General features: G+C 34.7%; 1 protein-coding gene, 1 long non-coding RNA gene and 2 pseudogenes across 4 annotated transcripts; 2 read left to right on the top strand and 2 right to left on the bottom strand.

The window, feature by feature from the left end:
• The first annotated feature begins 1,957 nt into the window (after positions 1 to 1,957).
• On the top strand, positions 1,958 to 6,033 carry LOC110266200 (uncharacterized; annotated as a pseudogene). The gene is made up of 6 exons (XR_015899035.1): positions 1,958 to 3,370; positions 3,865 to 3,998; positions 4,304 to 4,400; positions 4,590 to 4,779; positions 5,070 to 5,385; positions 5,467 to 6,033. The product of XR_015899035.1 is annotated as an uncharacterized LOC110266200 (transcript).
• An 856-nt stretch (positions 6,034 to 6,889) lies between these two features.
• Positions 6,890 to 8,720, bottom strand: LOC148543654 (uncharacterized). The gene is made up of 4 exons (XR_015899836.1): positions 8,244 to 8,720; positions 7,579 to 7,618; positions 7,364 to 7,391; positions 6,890 to 7,142 (listed from the first exon to the last, which is right to left on the bottom strand). It is a non-coding gene; the product is annotated as an uncharacterized LOC148543654 (long non-coding RNA).
• Positions 8,721 to 11,324: 2,604 nt separating this feature from the next.
• On the top strand, positions 11,325 to 14,008 carry LOC110266199 (phosphoenolpyruvate carboxylase 2-like). The gene is made up of 4 exons (XM_088500053.1): positions 11,325 to 11,725; positions 11,949 to 12,183; positions 13,044 to 13,438; positions 13,604 to 14,008. Exons 3-4 carry the CDS (start codon positions 13,119 to 13,121, stop codon positions 13,620 to 13,622), a joined length of 339 nt encoding a protein of 112 aa, XP_088356179.1. The 5' UTR covers positions 11,325 to 11,725; positions 11,949 to 12,183; positions 13,044 to 13,118; the 3' UTR covers positions 13,623 to 14,008.
• A 999-nt stretch (positions 14,009 to 15,007) lies between these two features.
• Positions 15,008 to 17,450, bottom strand: LOC107607451 (3-ketoacyl-CoA synthase 4-like; annotated as a pseudogene). Its single transcript, XR_015899974.1, has 2 exons — positions 16,100 to 17,450; positions 15,008 to 15,341 (listed from the first exon to the last, which is right to left on the bottom strand). The product of XR_015899974.1 is annotated as a 3-ketoacyl-CoA synthase 4-like (transcript).
• Between the last annotated feature and the right edge of the window lie 1,959 nt (positions 17,451 to 19,409).

The following is a 19,409-nucleotide window of genomic DNA, read 5'->3' as shown; positions in this document are numbered from 1 at the left end:
TTGACTTATTTGAGTTTTTTACCCTATCTTTTAATAATATGATATTTGAATAATTTATAAGTGTGAATTTTTTTTTAACTAATTTTAGGATGAGTTTAGTTTTCTAACCTTAATATATAGTAGCTGAATATATATTCCATCAAATCTTGTGGGTCATCCATTCATAAATATTTAGACTTTAGATAATCATTATATATTAAATTTGAGAGGATGCATTATAAATCTCATATTTTTTAAAAGTATAAATTTAAATAATTTATAAGTATATAGTATTTTTTATATTTCAAATGGCATCGTTTTTTCATATTCATTTAGAGGTTGCGGATTCAAGTTTCCTTATCTTTGATAAAAAAAATAAATAAATTTGTGTATATTTTATACAAATTATTTTACGTTCACTTATGTTACAAAAATATTTAAATCTGTCACAATAAAATATTCAAACATTTTACCAAAAATATATCATTATATTAGTGGTTAATTTTTTTAGATGTGTATATAGTTAAATAACTATTTATAATTGGATTATTTTGTGAGATGTGCCTAATTATTTTAGGGTTACCCAAGACTTTCGGTTGTTTCTTTTAAAGTTTATCTCATCATGTAAAAATATTTTAAATAATGTTTTGGTAGTTTAATTAGTTTAATCTGAATATTTTTAATCAAATAAAAAAGTTTCTATATATCTCAATATTCTTATCACTTTTTGTGATGACAGCAAATAAAAAAATTTGGATTGTTGTTTCTGTACTAATCTTAATAATTACTCAACAAGCTCATATACTTTTTATGTGGTAGCTATCCGCATTTGGGTCCAAAAATAATTTTCAAAAACACTACCTTATAAATATTGTTATGCATATTTTGAGCTAAAATTAAGAACATTATTTAAAATAAAAGGAGACCTCAATAACTATCCAATGTACGTTTTCTGTAAGACAGAAACTATAACTGAAAAGAGCATTTAATAAGGAAATGAATGCAGAAGTTAGAGTAAAGAATCTGTGGCCGTTGGATTAGACATCTGTAATGTTTTTTTTTTTTTTTCTCTTTTTTCTTTCTAATTATTATCAAGTCCTACAAGCTTGTGTTTGTACAAAGACAGCTCACAGTCACATACCAGCATACACTATCTATGAGTAATAAAGCTCAAAATTTAATATGCCACCAAAAATTCCATAGAGTAAATTATTTTTCAGTTTTTTTTTTTTTTTTTTTGACTTCTCCTTTTTTTTTTTCTGAAAGATTATATATACTTTGGACTTTTTAGAGATCACAACCTGCAATTCGTGGATTCAACTGTCCCTAGTATGTAACTTGACAGTCATTAATAGCACATTCACACACACCACCTACTAAAAAGTATCGGAAGAATTTCAAATGTTTCTGTCAGTAGTGTTTTAACAATTTTAATTGTTGATCTTCGTTATAAAAAATATATAATATATATTAATTAAAATTAACTATTAAATTATTAAAATATTAATATTTTAGATATATTTAAAAAAATTTTAAAAAATATTTCTAAAAAAATTATGACGGGATCAATAAAAAATGGTAAATATCTTGTTCTTTAATTTAAAAAAAAATAGAAAGAAAACAAGCTTAATAATTTGCATAATGCACGGATAAAGAGACACATGTATATAAATATGTAAATATATTTAGGTGTTTGCTACGGGAATACGTACCGATACGTTTAAAATGTGGACAAATAATAATTAAACAAGTGGAATTTATTTTCCACGCAGCATTTAATTTTTTTTTTTAAATATATAATATATCACCACTTTTACTAAAACACCCTTTTAATTAAATAAAAATAAAAAATAAATTTTATTTAATTTTAATTAAAAGACTTAAACATCCTTCTTTTATTTGATTAGACAAAAATACCCTTTGAATACCCCTATCTTAACAGCTTCTCCCCTAAACCCTAGCTTCTCCACCACCGCCCCAAGGACTGCCGCCGTCCGTCGCTCTCGGGCACTACCATCGTCGTCTGATCGTCCGTGTTTCTTCCTCCTTCAAGAATCGCAGCTTCTTCTTCCTCGACCTCGGCGCGTCAGTTCCTGGTATTCATCTGCTCCATCGCGCTCTTGCCGCCGTCCGTCGGGCGCTCAGTCACCATCGTCTTTGTCTGGTCGTCGCAGATTCTTCCAACCCACCACCGTCTTCTGAGTTGTGTTCGTCGCCTGGCCTCTGTCTCCGTCACGATTCTGCCCCCCTCTTCTCAGACTGCTCAGTAGAAAAACCCATCTCCATTCCAGTTTCCTTCCTTCGAGTTCAGAGAGCAGAAGCTCAACCAAGAAAGAAACCTTAGACTTCGACGGTCAGTATGTACCCGAAGCCATGCATCATATCCCTCCAACTCCTTCCATGGCTGCTGCAAGAGAAGAAGCTGAGAATGTTATGTTTGGTGCTTTGGATAATCTCTCTGCTAATACAAAGATTAAGCCTAAGGATATTGGTGTTCTTGTTGTGAATTGCAGTTTGTTTAACCCAACTCCTTCACTTTCTGCAATGATTGTGAACAAGTACAAGCGTAGGGGTAACATTAGAAGCTTCAATTTGGGTGGTATGGGTTGTAGTGCAGGAGTTATAGCCATTGATCTTGCTAAGGACATGCTTCAAGTTCATAGGAACACTTATGCTGTTGTTGTTAGCACTGAGAACATTACTCAGAATTGGTACTTTGGGAACAAGAAATCTATGCTGATCCCAAATTGTTTGTTCCGTGTTGGTGGTTCTGCTGTTTTGTTGTCCAACAAAGGCTCTGTTAAGAGAAGAGCAAAGTACAAGCTTGTTCATGTGTGAGGACTCATAAGGGTGCTGATGATAAAGCTTTCAGGTGTGTGTATCAAGAACAAGATGATGATGGCAAAACTGGTGTTTCTCTCTCAAAGGATCTTATGGCTATTGCTGGTGGGGCTTTGAAGACTAACATCACAACTTTGGGGCCTCTTGTTCTTCCAATAATTGAACAGCTTCTGTTCTTTGCTACTTTGGTTGTTAAGAAGCTTCTGAATGCAAAAGTGAAGCCTTATATACCTGATTTCAAGCTTGCATTTGATCATTTCTGCATTCATGCTGGTGGGAGAGCTGTGATTGATGAGCTTGAGAAGAATCTTCAGCTTCTGCCTATGCATGTTGAGGCTTCTAGAATGACACTTCACAGATTTGGGAACACTTCTTCAAGCTCTATTTGGTATGAGCTGGCATACACTGAAGCCAAGGGAAGAATGAGGAAGGGGAATAGGGTGTGGCAGATTGCATTTGGAAGTGGATTTAAGTGTAACAGGGCAGTGTGGCAGGCACTTAGGCATGTCAAGGCTTCACACAAGTCTCCTTGGGAAGATTGCATTCATAGGTATCCAGTGCAGGTTGTTACATAGCTTTAATTTCTGCTACTCTCTCTGGTACACATAGCATAAGCCAATAATCAATCCTATTCAAGGAGATAATAGATAATGTCTCAGCTGTTCAATCATCACTTTAGAAGCCTATTTTTGTTGTTATTTTTAATTATTCTAATGCTTCTGTTTTAGTTACTTAATCCTTAAATTAATATTTATGGTTCTCATGTTAAAGAGTAGTGTTTTATTTTTACATGTTGGTTACAACTTTTGTGGGACTTGGTTTCTAAAAAGGGATACTTTTAGTACTTAAAAGCTGTACATTTTGCAAATAACAAGGAAAAAGATTTTCCACATGAACAGTATTGGAAATAAAACTTATACTTGAAGCGTTGTTCAAAGATTCCTGTAGCAAACACCATAATTTTAATATGTGACAAATAACAAACACCATAATTGTTATTTGAATTTTTTGAATTTTGAAAATTTTTTTTATTAAATGGTTCAGCTGTTTCATGGATCGCCAAGTGGTTGCGGAATTCGTTCGTATGCTTGATATCAGTGAAAATTCAAGAATTGAGGCACCGTTACTTCAGTATCTCAGCATAATGATTCAAAACATGGATAATGAACATGCAATTTGTAAGACTGTTAGTATTTCTTGATGTTTCAGGCTAAGGTCATTAGACTTTAGAGTTTTACCTATTGTTCATACATTGTTAGGCATGAAATAGTTATTTGAGTTGAAAACTTTAATTTTTTTAATTGAAGATCTTTAGACCCATCAATAGTGTGATGCACGAGATCTTATGCTATGCGGAAATGTTGTCAAATATGGCACACAAAATCCAGATGGTCTGTTGGTACTTTTATATTATCTACTGGTATGTCTTAGGCTTCATACTGGTACTTAATCCAATATGCTGTGCTGACTTTGCATCTTGCAGACTATTGTTTCAGCAATGGTTATATTAATAGCATCATTTTGCATCCGTATGAACTTGATGGGGGAGACTTGGCTCCATACTATATGTCTTTTCTAAGGTTGTGTTGCAAGTTTTTCTGTTCTAAATTTTCTCTCCTCTTTCTTTTATTAGTGAATCACACAATGTGTATTCCCTTAGATGCTTTTCTCCATGAAAAAGGGTATAATCATTTGTTAGATATTTTTCATTAATTTATATATGCTTGATTGATTCTGATTTCTAATGATACAGCCCTTTATTCAAACAGGGATATGGACACTCAAAAAAGAAGAAATGGATTGATTCTTGAATCTGATAAAATTGTTGATGAACTATACTACTTGAAAGACATTCTTAGTGTTGATGAGCCTTGATTGAATCAATTGGTTACTGAGAATCTCCTGAATGGGCTTGTGTTTCCTGTACTATTCTCATTACCAGCTTCAATGAATAATAATGTGAGATCTGAGAATTTCCTGTTAATTAGTTTACTCTAATTACTGTTTCCCTCTGTTGTGGTATATCATTGCTATATCAACTCTAGTGTTAAAGTCTGTTGATACTTGATATGAATTGACGATAATTGATAAAACAAATCTCTAACTTGTGAATGTTTGAATATATATCATAATTTCCCACTTGGTAATTGCCTGCTTCAGCTGATCTTGCTAGTTGCTATACTTGAATTTATATCCATGATTTATTTCCACATGATGCGCTGATTCAAACAATATGTTCTTTTACCCAGGGCTCAGATTTATCTGCTATCACTTCACTATATATCTTATCGCGTCTTCTTCAAGTCGTTGGGGGAAGAAGCATGATTAACAACGTGGCTGGTGTTATCCTGTATCATTTTTTAAACTTAAATGCGAGAACTCTGACCGAAGGGAACGCTTCTGATATGTCTAATGAAGTTAAACCATTTTCTAAGTGCCTGAATGAAGTGGAAAAGATTATTTCTTATGCTCCTGAGTCAAAAGGAGATGGAAACATCAATGGGAACTATCCGGATTCTCTTTTGGAAGATTTCAGGACCAGAGTCAATATTAGTTGCTCGAATGGTGATATATGTCCCAAAACGGCAATGTTTTCTTTGTTATGCCTTGTCTCAGATTGTTCAATGTTTTCTTTGTTTCTAACAGATATGCGGCCGAGGGAGATCCGGCTGGTCATGAGTGGGTACCTGCCCTCTGTGATGTCTCAATCAGACTTGGTTGGTTTTGGCATCTTTCAGAACTTCCAAAGTCTGCAATCAATCTGCTTGAAATATACTATAAGTCGGTTGGTCGAAATTGTCACTTGTTACTCAATGTGCCTCCAAACTCGTCGCGTCTCATACTTGGGGATCTACATGGATCCAGTTACCATTTGGAGCAGCATATATGATGATACAGTATTAACAAGCCATTTCAATGCCACTCAAGTTATTCATATTATCACACAAGACAACTCTCATACTGCTACTTCAACACAGTTACAATGTAAACTTGCTCAGTTATTTTTCTTGTAGTTGTATGTTACACGGAAATAGAAGAAAATTTTTTGCTCATTTATGTATGTGTAAATGGGTATCTGTTTTTCTCCCCATGTATTTTGTAGAATCTTGTAGAGGGCTCGTCTCTCAATAAATAGAGCAGTAATATGTGCAAATTGCTGTGTAATTTACTTTCATAGTATCAGGAACAAATCTTCCAAGTTCCAATAGTCATTAACTTGCACGCATTGGCCTTCAAAATTCCTAAGATATTTTTTTTTGTTGACATGTTTATTAATAAATCAAAGAAATTAATAAGTTCACCAATATGTATAAACTAAAACTTCAGTAAATTAAAAAATGAACCAAGTGCAAAGCTCATTCTTTCACTTGTTCTATTTTAATTTGCTCATATCATAATATCCTTTTTAATTGGATTTTATTTATTTATTCATTATTTTCTTAGTATATTGGAACTTTAAAAGGGTTGATAGAGATATTCATAGTAATTGAGGATCGAAGCAGCAGCAGAGCAAGGAGAGAGAGGAAGCAGAACACAGATGCTAACAGGTTTTAAGAGAGGATTCATCTAAGGCTTGCATCGGCTGTTCCTTTGAAAGAAAAAAAAATATATTTTTAAAGGAGAAATTGGTCCAGAGATTGAGTTGTTGGCTATATTCAGCACTTCAACATTTGCAGACACACTTGGCAATAGACCCTTGAATAGATTAGAACTCAAATTTATAATGCTGGAATTTAAGAAGACATTAGATAGATCTCCACTTATCTCATTGTTAGAGAGATCCAGGAATTCGAGCTACAAAGTCCAATTCCAAAACCAAATTGGAGCCTTGTCTGAGATACCTGATTTGGACATTGTCAAGACTAGGGGTGTTCGCGGTGCGGTTTGGTTCGGTTTTTGAGAGAAGAGCCATCTGATCCAATCGTTTTATCAAACTGCGGTTCGGTTTGGTTCGGTTTTTTTATCGAAACCATCCGAACCAAACCAAACCAATTAAAATCGGTTTGGTTTGGTTCGGTTTGTTCGGTTTTTTCAGTCAATTCAAAAAAAAAACTACCATACTATTTCATAAAGTCATAACATTGAAATCAACAAACACAAATACACAATTGCTAACAAAGTCTTGATCTATTGAAATTTATCGACAAAAGAAATTCAAATACAACAATAAAAAAAAATGGGAGACAAATTGTAGAGACCTTGCTAAATTCTATGGTGACTTGGGAAAAGATGATGCAATAGACCTACTTCTTGCAATTGAAAAAAAGGGAAGATTTTGCTAAACACTGCTTCTCGGCGGAGGTGGTTGGGCTGTTGTCCATCTGAAAGAATGAAGTCCATTAGATATAAAAAAATCGCAAGAAAATCTCATACATGGCAAGGTACCAACTGCAAGCTACTAAAGCTATAAAGGAACAATAAAATGCATTTTTTACCCCATAACTCTGATTTGATGAGCCACGACAACTATCTTCCAAACAAAGAAATAAGATAGGAAATGAAAGGAATAAGAATTTAATTAGAATAGAAAGAAGGCACTCACCATGAATGAAAGAAGCCCTGTGAGTATACTGCATTCGTAAATTAAAAAGTTCAGTATAGACCATTAGAAAGCTGTATAGAAAACTAACCAACATCTACAACTACTCTCAGATACAGGTTACTTGTGTAAAAGCATATAACCACAATCCAAAAGTTAAATGAATAGATTAAAAAACAAATCACATAATGAAACATCATAACTAAAATCAATCTGACCTTGAAACAGACCACATAGGATTCCAACTTTCAAGATGAACTGCAGGAGCAGGAGCAGCAAAACACAGAAATATTAAATAAAAATCAGTATCCCATAATATTAACTGACTTACAATCACTGAACCAGCAATAAAACAACAACTAGCAACAATGAAATCAATGATCAGTGACAAGTAAAACAATAAAACAAATAAAACAAAAAATTTCCCTAAACAATAAAAAACAAATAAAACAATAACAAGTTAACAACAACCAGCAACAATGAATTCAATGATTATTGAACAGTAATCAGTCAAATTACTTAATTACAATGAATCAATGATCAGTGAACCAGCAATAAAAAAATTTTCCCTAAACTGAACAATAAACTGGAAAGGTTCGGCAAAAACTGAACAATAAATCAATAATAGCAATACCAAATTACCAACAATAAAATGAACAATAAACAGCAACCAGAATTCCAGCAACAATACCAACAATAAAATAATTCATCAAGTTATAAACTATAAGGAATTAAACAGCAATAAATAGCAACCATAAACAGCAATAAACACTAAACAGCAACCACCAGTAAACAGCAAATGGTTCATATTGACTCGGGCTCCATATTGACAGTAAACAACCACCAATAAACAACCAGTAAACAGCAATAAACAGCAAATTACCTGAATCGGTGGCTCGGGCTCCATGTTGACTTGGGAGGAAGGCTGACTGGGAGACTCGGAGGTGCTGCCGTGCTGGGAGTGGGTTGAACTGATGATAGTGGCGCTGAGTGGGAGAACCCAGAAACACTGCTGGCGCTGGGTGGTGGCGTCTCAATGGCGACGGCGTGGTGCTGTGCGTGGGCGACGGCGTCGTGCTGTGGGTGGCGTCTCCGCGAAGAGGAAGGCTTCGGCGTCGTGCTGTGGGTGGCGACGGCGTCGTGCTTTGGCGATTTGGAGAAGAGAGAGCGAGAGCGGCTGGGATTTGGAGAAGAGAGAGTGAGAGCGACTGGGATTGGCGAGAGCGAGAGCGACTGATGATAGAGACTAGAGAGTAGAGAGCGCAGCCGCAGGTTAGGGATTGGGGATTTGGGGGGTTAGGGTCAGGGACGGCTGGGGGAGGGGGGCGCTCTCACACTCGCGCAGCAACCTTTGTTCATTTCGGGGGTGGGGGGGGGGGTTGGCATTTTTAGGGTTTTTTTCGAACCGGTTCGGTTCGGTTCGGTTCGGTTAGGGTTTTGAGAGTAAAAAAAACCGAACCGAACCGCACAAAAAACAGCAAAATGAGTTTTTTTGGTTTTCGATTTTTCAGTTTTTTCGGTTCGGTTTGGCGGTTTAGTTCGGTTCGGATCGGTTTTGAACACCCCTAGTCAAGACCCTGAGAGAACTTTGCCTCCTAAGCCATGTTGGAAACTTAAGACCTACTCCACAGAATAAAAGGCATTTCACAAGTGCCTCCTAAGCCATGTTGGAAACTTAGGACCTACTCCACAGAATAAAAGGCATTTCACAAGTTGAATTACATCAGTAGAATTTAAACCAGAATAGCTTCATCAAACTCTTATAAACTGATAAACAAAACTAGTCATTTACCATCCAAAGGAAATGCTCAAGCAGGGTTAATATGTATTGATTCTGAATCTATCTAATTATGATCAAATCAATCATAATGTCAAAATGGCATAATAATAAGCACCACTAGTGGAAAAATCATAAAACATAGAAGTAATAATGATGGTCAAGAAAATCCACCCTTAAAAATAATAATACTTATATCTCTAGTCAAATGGATACATTAAATAATTCGGCAAACAAATACCAACACAAACGTAAACAAAATATAATGTCGTATGTCACTAGACGGCTCATATGCCCACAAGAAAATAATAAAAACAAAAATAATAATAAATATCCTATGTTGTAAATCTAATCTTGGGGAAATTCATAATCATCACGATGGTGATTATCATACAGCTTATTAAGATTTTCAATGGCATTTTCTTTGACCCTATCTCTGATCACATTATGATTCTTTAACACGAGTGAGACTGCAATCTTCATGCGAACCCCATCATCCACCTAATAAAATTTGAATAATTACACATTAGGCTTAACTACCTAAATATAAAAGAAAGAACGAAGGAAAAGATTAGTGCATAACATTACCTTTATGTTAAAATGATCATCTTCAAAACAAGCTATCATCCAACTTGCAACCCACACACCCGCATCACTCCTACATATCGAGGAAGCTATATTAGAGTATTATATAATTGCATAAATTTCATATCAATAACTACTAATTATACGATCTTACGATCCAGCTTCGAGGGTCGGAAGGCCTTCTGGCTCTTCAAATTCAAATTGTGAAGAAATCAGAGTTGGAGTGGTCTCAAAGTCATAGAATGAACGATCTTCCAATACCTCGTCCAAATAAATGGCCTGTTTATGTCTATGTTAGAGTTTGCTTTTTTAGTCATATATGTAGATAATTAACAAAAAAAAGGAAAATATAGTTACCAATTTCAAGGATGTCCTCTTTCGCTTGAACTGTTTCTCAGTGGGTAATGGGTCTAGCAAAATTATTTGTCTTTTAACACGATCAATCACTACGAGGTACCAGTGTTCATGGCCTTCGTCAGTAATTTCAGATACAGGGATAAAGACCTAATCAAGAGAAAGTCATTTTAGGTATTAAAATTATTTTATGCCAATATTTGCTAATATGAATTTAAAATGATTGGGAACTTACTCTTTTTAAGCAGTCAACTTTGCCCAAATAAACATATGTGATACAAAAAATCGGTTCGGACCGGCCGGTTGAACCATGAACCGCTACAAAAAACAACTCGGACAAATGTATAGGTTTCTAATCGACAACTCATATTAGATCCAGTTCTGTTTTATTGGAATTGTTAGAATAAATAAACCAAACCCAAGTAAATTAATTTGACTTGATTCTTCTTTGTTTCCGAAGTAACTCTCATCAACTAGCACTATTATGGTGTAAACCTTTAGGACTTATATTTAGTTATACTTATATACTAATATATACTTATATTATATATTATATAGTTTCTCGACCTACTCTTTCGTATAACGAATGAAATAACATAAATCCCATAACTTAACTGGTACCTATTCCGACTTGTTAGGATTATCTTCCAAATCGTCCACACTAACAATCCATCCCTCTCCTCCAAAAACCCCCAATTTCAAAAACCACAATTGAACAGTTGAACCGGCCAAGAATTGGTCGGTCAAACCGAACCGTCACCTGGCCGAATTTTTGGAATAAGGGAAAAACGCAAAGTTCTGAAAACGGTTCGAATAGACTGGTCAAACCGGTCTATTCGTGAATCGAGGGGAAAAGCGGTTCGGACCAAGATTTTGAAAACCTGTTCGAACGGTCGGTCGAACCGTGAACCGGTACAAAAACGAGTCGGTCATATACCAAAACCGAAAGATTCAGAAACTGTTGTTGGACTGTCGAACCGGTCGAGAATCAGTCGGTCGAACCGAACCGAGACCCGACTGGTTTTCTAAAATTTGCTCAAAACGGTGCCGTTGGTTAGAGGAACCCTAACCAGTAGTAGTGTTCAAAACCGACTCGGACCAAACTAAATCGATCAACTGAACCGAAAAAACCGAAAATTAAAAACCGATTCTGATAATGAAAACCCCAACCGAACCGAACCGAACCGGTCAGGTAGAAAACCAAAAAAAAAAACCAAACCCCCCCCCCCCCCCCCCTTCCCCCAAAATGAACGAAACCTAAACCTAACCCAGTAACCCCCATTCGGCCATTCCCCGAAGCCCCACTCCCAAACGAACCCTAGCCCCTCTCTCCCTACTCCCTAGGTCTCACAGCCTCGCTCTCTGCAACTCCCATCGCCGGTGAGAGACCTCCTCCCACCACCTCGCAGCCACCGCCACCTTCCTCCCAGCGCAGCCCTTCCACTGCTCCCACCCAGGACCTCCTCGCGGACAGAGCAGCCCAGCACTGCAGCACACAGCCAGCGCCCAGCGCCCAGCAGGTCGGCACCACGCTTGCAAGTCGCACCCACCACCACTCTCAGTCCCTCGCAACTCGCAAATCGCACCCAGCAGGCCAGGACCACCCACTCACCCAGGACCACCCAGGACCGCTCGATAGCCTATTGCAAGTAAAGAACACGATTTGCTATTATATATAAAGTTCTTATATTCTTTCTTATTAGCATGTTTTCCAATGCCATCTACTTTGGTTCTAACTTGGCATAATGTGATAATTGAAATGTTAGACCAACGTAGTTCTGATTATTGCTTTTCTGTTCTCTCGCGAACATAAGGGAACTATATGCTTTTCTGATTATTGCCTTTTCTGTTCTCTGAACGAACACACTGAAGAACGCAGAGAAGACAGAACAGAACTCGAACGCAGCTTGGAGGAAGCACCGAAGCAGCCATCTCTCGTCGCCGTTCCTCAACGTCCAGCCACCGTCGCCGGCCTCGCCTTCTGCCTCCGTCGCGCAGCCACTGTCTCGACGGTGCCAGTTCTGTTCCATCGCGTCAGCCCTTCGGTCGTGCCCTGTTCCTTTCTTGCTACTGATCTGCTCTGCTCTGTTCTGGCATTTAGTTCTAGGTATTAATTTTTTTAAACTATAATTGTTGAATAATTCTTGTTACTTGTTAGTTAATCTGTGAACCTTGCTGTTGTTACTGGTTGAATAATTGCTGAATAATTGTTGTTAGTTAATCTGTGGACTTGTTACTGAATTGAATAATTGTTGAATAATTTTGACTGTTGGAGACTTGAGATTACTGGGTTGGAGTGAGTTGCTGTGGTTTACTGTGATTTTGTAATTGGATTGTATTGTTGTGATATTGTTGTGATATTGCTGTGGTTTATTATTATTTTTGTTTTTATTATTTTCTTGTGGGCATATGAGCCGTCTAGTGACATACGAGTATACGACATTATATTTTGTTTACGATTGTGTTAGTATTTGTTTGCCGGATAATTTAATGTCTCCATTTGACTATGTATGAATTTATACTCTTTTGGAGATTGAAATTTAGTTCTTTTATACTCTTTTATACTCTTTTGGCCTTAGTGTGTTGCATGTCAGTGGTTTTTCTTCAATTGTAGCAATTGGAATGCAACAGAAACGTTAATCTAGAACCAGGGGGCTTCACTCTTTTTGATTTTGTTTTAGAGCCATAAGTAAATGCAAACTCTTAAGTAAATAAATTCAGGTCCACTTTGATATGATGCACAAAATCTGTATGGCTTTTTTTCTTTCCTGGTAATATTTTGATCTATTGACTCTAGAAAAGAGGGGAGAAGTTTAATATGCACAAGTACTCTCAAACATGTTACATACTAAGGATTGGCACTGACTCAAAAAGAGGAACCCAATATTCCGCTTTGTTCTGTAATTTTTTCTTTCTTTGTTATTTTCCTGTTGTGCCCTATAGTTTAAACAATTTGATGCTTAATAGGATCAAGATTGTTATGAGCTTTCAGCTGAGTATGAAAGGAAGCATAAGACTGAGAAGTTGGAGGAACTTGGGAATATGCTAACTGGTCTTGATGCTGGGGATTCTATTGTCATTGCCAAATCATTTTCCCACATGCTTAATTTGGCTAACTTGGCAGAAGAAGTTCAAATTGCCTACCGAAGAAGGATTAAGCTATTAAAGAAGGGCGATTTTGCTGATGAGAACTCTGCCATCACTGAACCTGACATTGAAGAAACCTTCAAGAGGCTTGTGACTGAACTGAAAAAGTCCCCACAGGAAGTGTTTGATGCTTTGAAGAAGCAAACTGTAGATTTGGTCATAACTGCTCATCCCACTCAGTCCGTTCGTCGATCTCTGCTGCAAAAGCATGGAAGGTTTGTCACTGGACTCAGGAATAATTATAGTCCATTAACTACGAATTTATCGTTCCATTTGCTTTTACTAGATCTCAATTACCATCTCCTTTGCAATTATATATAAACAGATCTCATAGAGTAATAGATCCAGGAAGCCTGCTTATTTTTTGTTTGCTTGAACAGGGCTGGAAGGATACCATAGTCAAGCAAGATCAGTCTCATGAGAACCAATCAGATATGAGAACCAATAAGATCAGTCTTATTTTTTGTTTGCTTGAACAGGGCTGGAAGGATACCATTGCTATTTTTTAAGGCCTTTAGGCATATCTATCTAGAGTGGAAGCATGTTATGACATTTCCTTTTTTTTCTATCTTTTAGGTGATTATTCTTTACGTGAGAACTAGTTCAGGAACACAATTATCTAATATATTATTCTTTATTATTAAAGTTTAAGGGGCAGAACATCTTTTAGTTAATAATATCTGTTACATAGTGCTAAAACTATGTGGTTCAATGATTGTGAACTAGTAGCATATATGTGTTTTAAATTGGGAGGAATCCAATGATTGTATTTATTTCTTCATTTTACTACCTAGTCAGTCCCTTTTTTTTAATAGTATGTTGTGGCTGTTCTTGGATTGATCATGTCAATGAACGGTGGGTGATCATTATTCAATGAGATGTATGGAGAGCCATTAGAAACCCCTTTTAAAGTTGTAACGGTGGGTGATCATTCTTGGAAGGTGCATATTGTATATTTCTAATGTCAAAGTTGCATTCATATCCCTTGAACTTTGTCACTTTTCAAAGGGGATTGGGTTGTTTTTCATTTTCAGTGGTTATCAGAGTAATTTGGTAGACAGATAGAGAGATATGGAGAGCCAAAAGGAGGATGAATGCCATGGTAGATAATGCATATTTTTTGTTGCTTGTTTTGGATAGAAACAAGCCACCATTTTTCCCCTCCCACTTGTAATTGATTTTTGATTTGTTTAACCCATTGTCTCTGTTCCTATCTTAGAATATAAATTCATTTGTTATCCAACACTAGAGTTAATGTTAGGGAGTCAACGGTTGATATGCTAACAAAATTGATGACTATATGGAAAGCAAAATGGTGTCATTGTTGTGAGTCAGATTAATATAGTAATTTCACTTGCAAGTAATTGCAATAAGATCATAATTTTTCTGTTCAACGGTTGATATGCTAACAAAATGAAACCTGTAATCTATCATTCACTGTCTTACTTGTATATATAAAGAATTAAAACTCAACACTGCTTCGAGGTACATGCTCTTGATATACTTTGAAATGTGCATGTTGCACCACTCAATTGTTGTTTTCTTTCTTCTTTCATGTATATACTTTGTTCATTTTCAGAGGATGCAATCATGATTACAACTTAACAATTGCTTGTAACATTCCTTGATTTGATTCCTTGTACATTAATATCCACAATGAAATTTATAAATTGCATAAGTGAAGTCTATGTAAGCTTTATCAATGAGTAGAAACGTTGTAACAAGGCCATTGATGCTAAATATTCAGTGTTTTATATGAAAATAATAGTAACAAAACATAGCTGAAGAATAAAAAAATGCTAATGCCATAACTTTCCAACACCAGAATTCTTCGTAAGAGATCTAACTATTCTTACAGTTAATATTTGACCACAAAACTTCTTTCACTTTCTTTCAACAAATGACAAGAAATTCAATGGAAAAATGAATTGTTCTAGAACAAAATCAGAGAGTTACATTTATTACATAAATAAAAAACCAGGATTAAAAGGGATTAGGAATAGACTGTAATAAAATGCGAGTCAATCAGAAAATGGTTTGGACAAACTTTGCAGATTGAGCTCTTGCTTTCAGAGTATCCTCCTTTGATCTCGCCTCCTGTATCTTACTCTCCAGAAGCTACAGGCAATTAACAAAGCAAAAATGGGATAAACTTACATCACTAGTTATAACAAAAAATTCCTGTACTATAATTAAAATAGTCCAACCATTTTCAACAGCTTATAGGATTCTGGGAAGATGCAATTTCTTACAAAAACAAAGTTACTGGCACACTATAAATTTTGGTTTCCAAGCATACCAAAAACAAAGCTGCTGCTCTTTTTCTTTAAAAAAAAAAACACAAACAAAACATAAAAAAACTGGAAGGGCAGAACAAAGTTTGTTTCTAAGCATAAGCATAGTCCAGAAGGAAACAAGAATAATTTTAGCACAAGAAGATATCCCAGAACTTGTTACCTCAGGAACAGAGACAGGTTTTCTTCCAGTTGGCACAACACAAAAAATTACCAGAAGGGAAAACGATGCCTAACTTAGCAAAATGTTTGATGACTACAGTGATTAACCAAACTTAGTAGCATCTCATACATGATAGCAAGGCAAAGCAAAAGTCATTATATTGCTGATATAAATCTAGCATTAGTCTTTATGCAACCAAGTGAAATAAAGGATTCAGTGACAAATACATAAATATTAATTTAAGGATTAAGTAACTAAAACAGAAGCATTAGAATAATTAAAAATAACAACAAAAATAGGCTTCTAAAGTGATGATTGAACAGCTGAGACATTATCTATTATCTCCTTGAATAGGATTGATTATTGGCTTATGCTATGTGTACCAGAGAGAGTAGCAGAAATTAAAGCTATGTAACAACCTGCACTGGATACCTATGAATGCAATCTTCCCAAGGAGACTTGGGTGAAGCCTTGACATGCCTAAGTGCCTGCCACACTGCCCTGTTACACTTAAATCCACTTCCAAATGCAATCTGCCACACCCTATTCCCCTTCCTCATTCTTCCTCAACATGCATAGGCAGAAGCTGAAGATTCTTCTCAAGCTCATTAATCACAGCTCTCCCATCAGCATGAATGCAGAAATGATCAAATGCAAGCTTGAAATCAGGTATATAAGGCTTCACTTTTGCATTCAGAAGCTTCAACCAAAGTAGCAAAGAACAGAAGCTGTTCACTTATTGGAAGAACAAGAGACCCCAAAGTTGTGATGTTAGTCTTCAAAGCCCCACCAGCAATAGCCATAAGATCCTTTGAGAGAGAAACACCAGTTTTGCCATCATCATCTTGTTCTTGATACACACACCTGAAAGCTTTATCATCAGCACCCTTATGAGTCCTCACAACATGAACAAGCTTGTACTTTGCTCTTCTCTTAACAGAGCCTTTGTTGGACAACAAAACAGCAGAACCACCAACACGGAAAAAACAATTTGGGATCAGCATAGATTTCTTGTTCCCAAAGTACCAATTCTGAGTAATGTTCTCAGTGTTAACAACAACAGCATAAGTGTTCCTATGAACTTGAAGCATGTCCTTGGCAAGAAAGTGTTCCTATGAACTTGAAGCTTCTAATGTTACCCCTAAGCTTGTACTTGTTCACAATCATTGCAGAAAGTGAAGGAGTTGGGTTAAACAAACTGCAATTCACAACAAGAACACCAATATCCTTAGGCTTAATCTTTGTATTAGCAAAGAGATTATCCAAAGCACCAAACATAACATTCTCAGATTCTTCTCTTGCAGCAGCCATGGAAGGAGTTGGAGGGACATGATGCATGGCTTCGAGTACATACTGACCGTCGAAGTCTAAGGTTTTGTTCTTGGTTGAGCTTCTGCTCTCTGAACTCGAAGGAAGAAAACTGGAATGGAGATGGGTTTTTCTACTGAGCAGTCTGAGAAGAGGGGGGCAGAATTGTGATGGAGACAGAGGCCAGGCAACGAACACAACTCTGAAGACGGTGGTGGGTTGGAAGAATCTGCGACGACCAGACGAAGACGATGGTGACTGAGCGCCCGACGGACGGCGGCAGGATCGCGATGGAGCAAATGAATACCAGGAACTGACGCGCCGAGGTCGAGGAAGAAGAAGCTGCAATTCTTGAAGGAGGAAGAAGCACGGACGACCAGACGACGATGGTAGTGCCTGAGAGCGACGGACGGCGGCAGTCCTTGCGGCGGTGGTGGAGAAGCTAGGGTTTAGGGGAGAAGCTGTTATAGGGGTATTCAAAGGGTATTTTTGTCTAATTAAATAAATGAAGGATATTTAAGTCTTTTCATTAAAATTAAATAAAATTTATTTTTTATTTTTATTTAATTAAAAGGGTGTTTTAGTAAAAGTGGTGATATATTATATATTTAAAAAAGAAAAAATTAAATGCTGACGTGGAAAATAAATTCCACTTGTATTATTGTTATTTGTCCACATTTTAAACGTATCGGTACGTATGAATTTATCATTGTACCGTAGCAATCACCATTTATCATATATTTATAGTTATTCGTAAGAAATATGCATTTATTTTAATTATTATTTTTTTTATTCAATTGCGTGCTTTAATCAATAATTATTATTTAAGATTTAACTTCGTAAATAATTAATCTAAACTTTTTTAGCAATTCTTTTCATATATCAAATCAGTTATAAAAAAAATATATAGAAATACTCAAAAAATAATTAATATTTAATGAATAATACACAATTATACTAATTTAAAAAAATATCTTTATTGTCTATTTATTCTATTATATAAAAATCAGAATTTTGCCTTTAATAGTAGAACTGATGCGACATACTCTTAAGGTATTTTCTGATTTATTTCATTTAATTCGTTAAAGCAAATTAATTATAATTAATTAATTAATTATATTAATTAATTAACTTAATTAGACATTCAAATTTTACTATTTATTATAATTAGTTATATCAATTAATTAATTTAGTTAATTATATTAATTATTTGATTTGATTGGAGTAAATATCGAATTATTTAATAAATAATAAATATGATAACGAAATATATGAATTAATTTAATTAGTTTATTTTTTTCAATACCCTCTATTTATACAAAATCAAATGTTCTTTACTCATTCGCTTTTTTTTCTCTCTCTCCTTCCCTTCCTCCCTCCTGTCTCTCTCTTTCTCTCTCTCCCTCCCTCGCCCCTATCTCTCGTGTTTAGATACAATTTTTGTAATTTTTGTAATTTATTGAATTTTTATTTTTTTTATCTTTATTTATATATTTTATTTTTTTATATTTTTTAATATTTTTTTATTTTAATTGCTTATTATTAGGCACACACTTTTTTTTTATTTTACCTTCTGATTAACAAAAAAAAATGTGTGATTTTTATGTTGTTTTTAAATAATCTTACTATAATTTTGTTTTGTAATATTCTATTTTATTACGTGTACTTCAATTCATATATATATATATATGTATATGTATATGTATATGTATATGTATGTATGTATATTGTCTTTTTTTGTGATTCACAATTAATTTATACATTGTTCGTATATGTGGTTTATATGTCAATGTTTTTATTGATTCTCTTTATTTTATTTTATTTTTTTTGTGTCTCTTTGTTGCTCTTTATTTTAGTTATATATATTCATTGATTTTTCTGTATTGATGTTCTTTTTATTTGAAATATTGTGACAATTTAGAGTGTATGTTGTGACTCATGTGATATTCGTTAATTTGGTGTATCTTTTTAAACGGTTTATGTTATAATGTGTTTAAGAAATTGACTTAAAATTATAATATGGTATATAAATTTATAATATGATTTATAGTATGCAAAAAAATATTAGGACATTATCATATAAATATTTTTTTTATTTGTCCGTTAGATTTAACTATATAGGATCTTGAAAATTATGCAATTATGTAATTAGTTATTTTTTCATATAATTATTGTATTGATAATTTACATTAGTGAGACTATTTTTAATATTAATATTTATAAATATGCTATTATTTGTATAATTGATTGAATCAATTTATTCGTTTAAATTTAATTCTATTGAATTAATTCTATTGTATTAATATTATTTTGATTAATAATTCTTAAGGATATTATTATTTTATTTAAAGATAATTTAATTTTTTTGTAATATTTTTTATAAAAGTTGATTAATAAGTTCTTTTTTAAAATATTTTTTTT

Source organism: Arachis ipaensis, chromosome B9 (genome assembly GCF_059453495.1).
Source record: "Arachis ipaensis isolate K30076 ecotype BB chromosome B9, ASM5945349v1, whole genome shotgun sequence".
NCBI classification, from domain to species: domain Eukaryota; kingdom Viridiplantae; phylum Streptophyta; class Magnoliopsida; order Fabales; family Fabaceae; genus Arachis; species Arachis ipaensis.
Note: the sequence above shows the minus strand (reverse complement) of the source record. Positions and strands in the feature narration are given on the sequence as shown.

Coding starts and splice junctions, on each gene's coding strand:
- LOC110266199 (XM_088500053.1), top strand. CDS start 13,119: ATGCTAACTGGTCTTGATGCTGGGGATTCTATTGTCATTGCCAAATCA.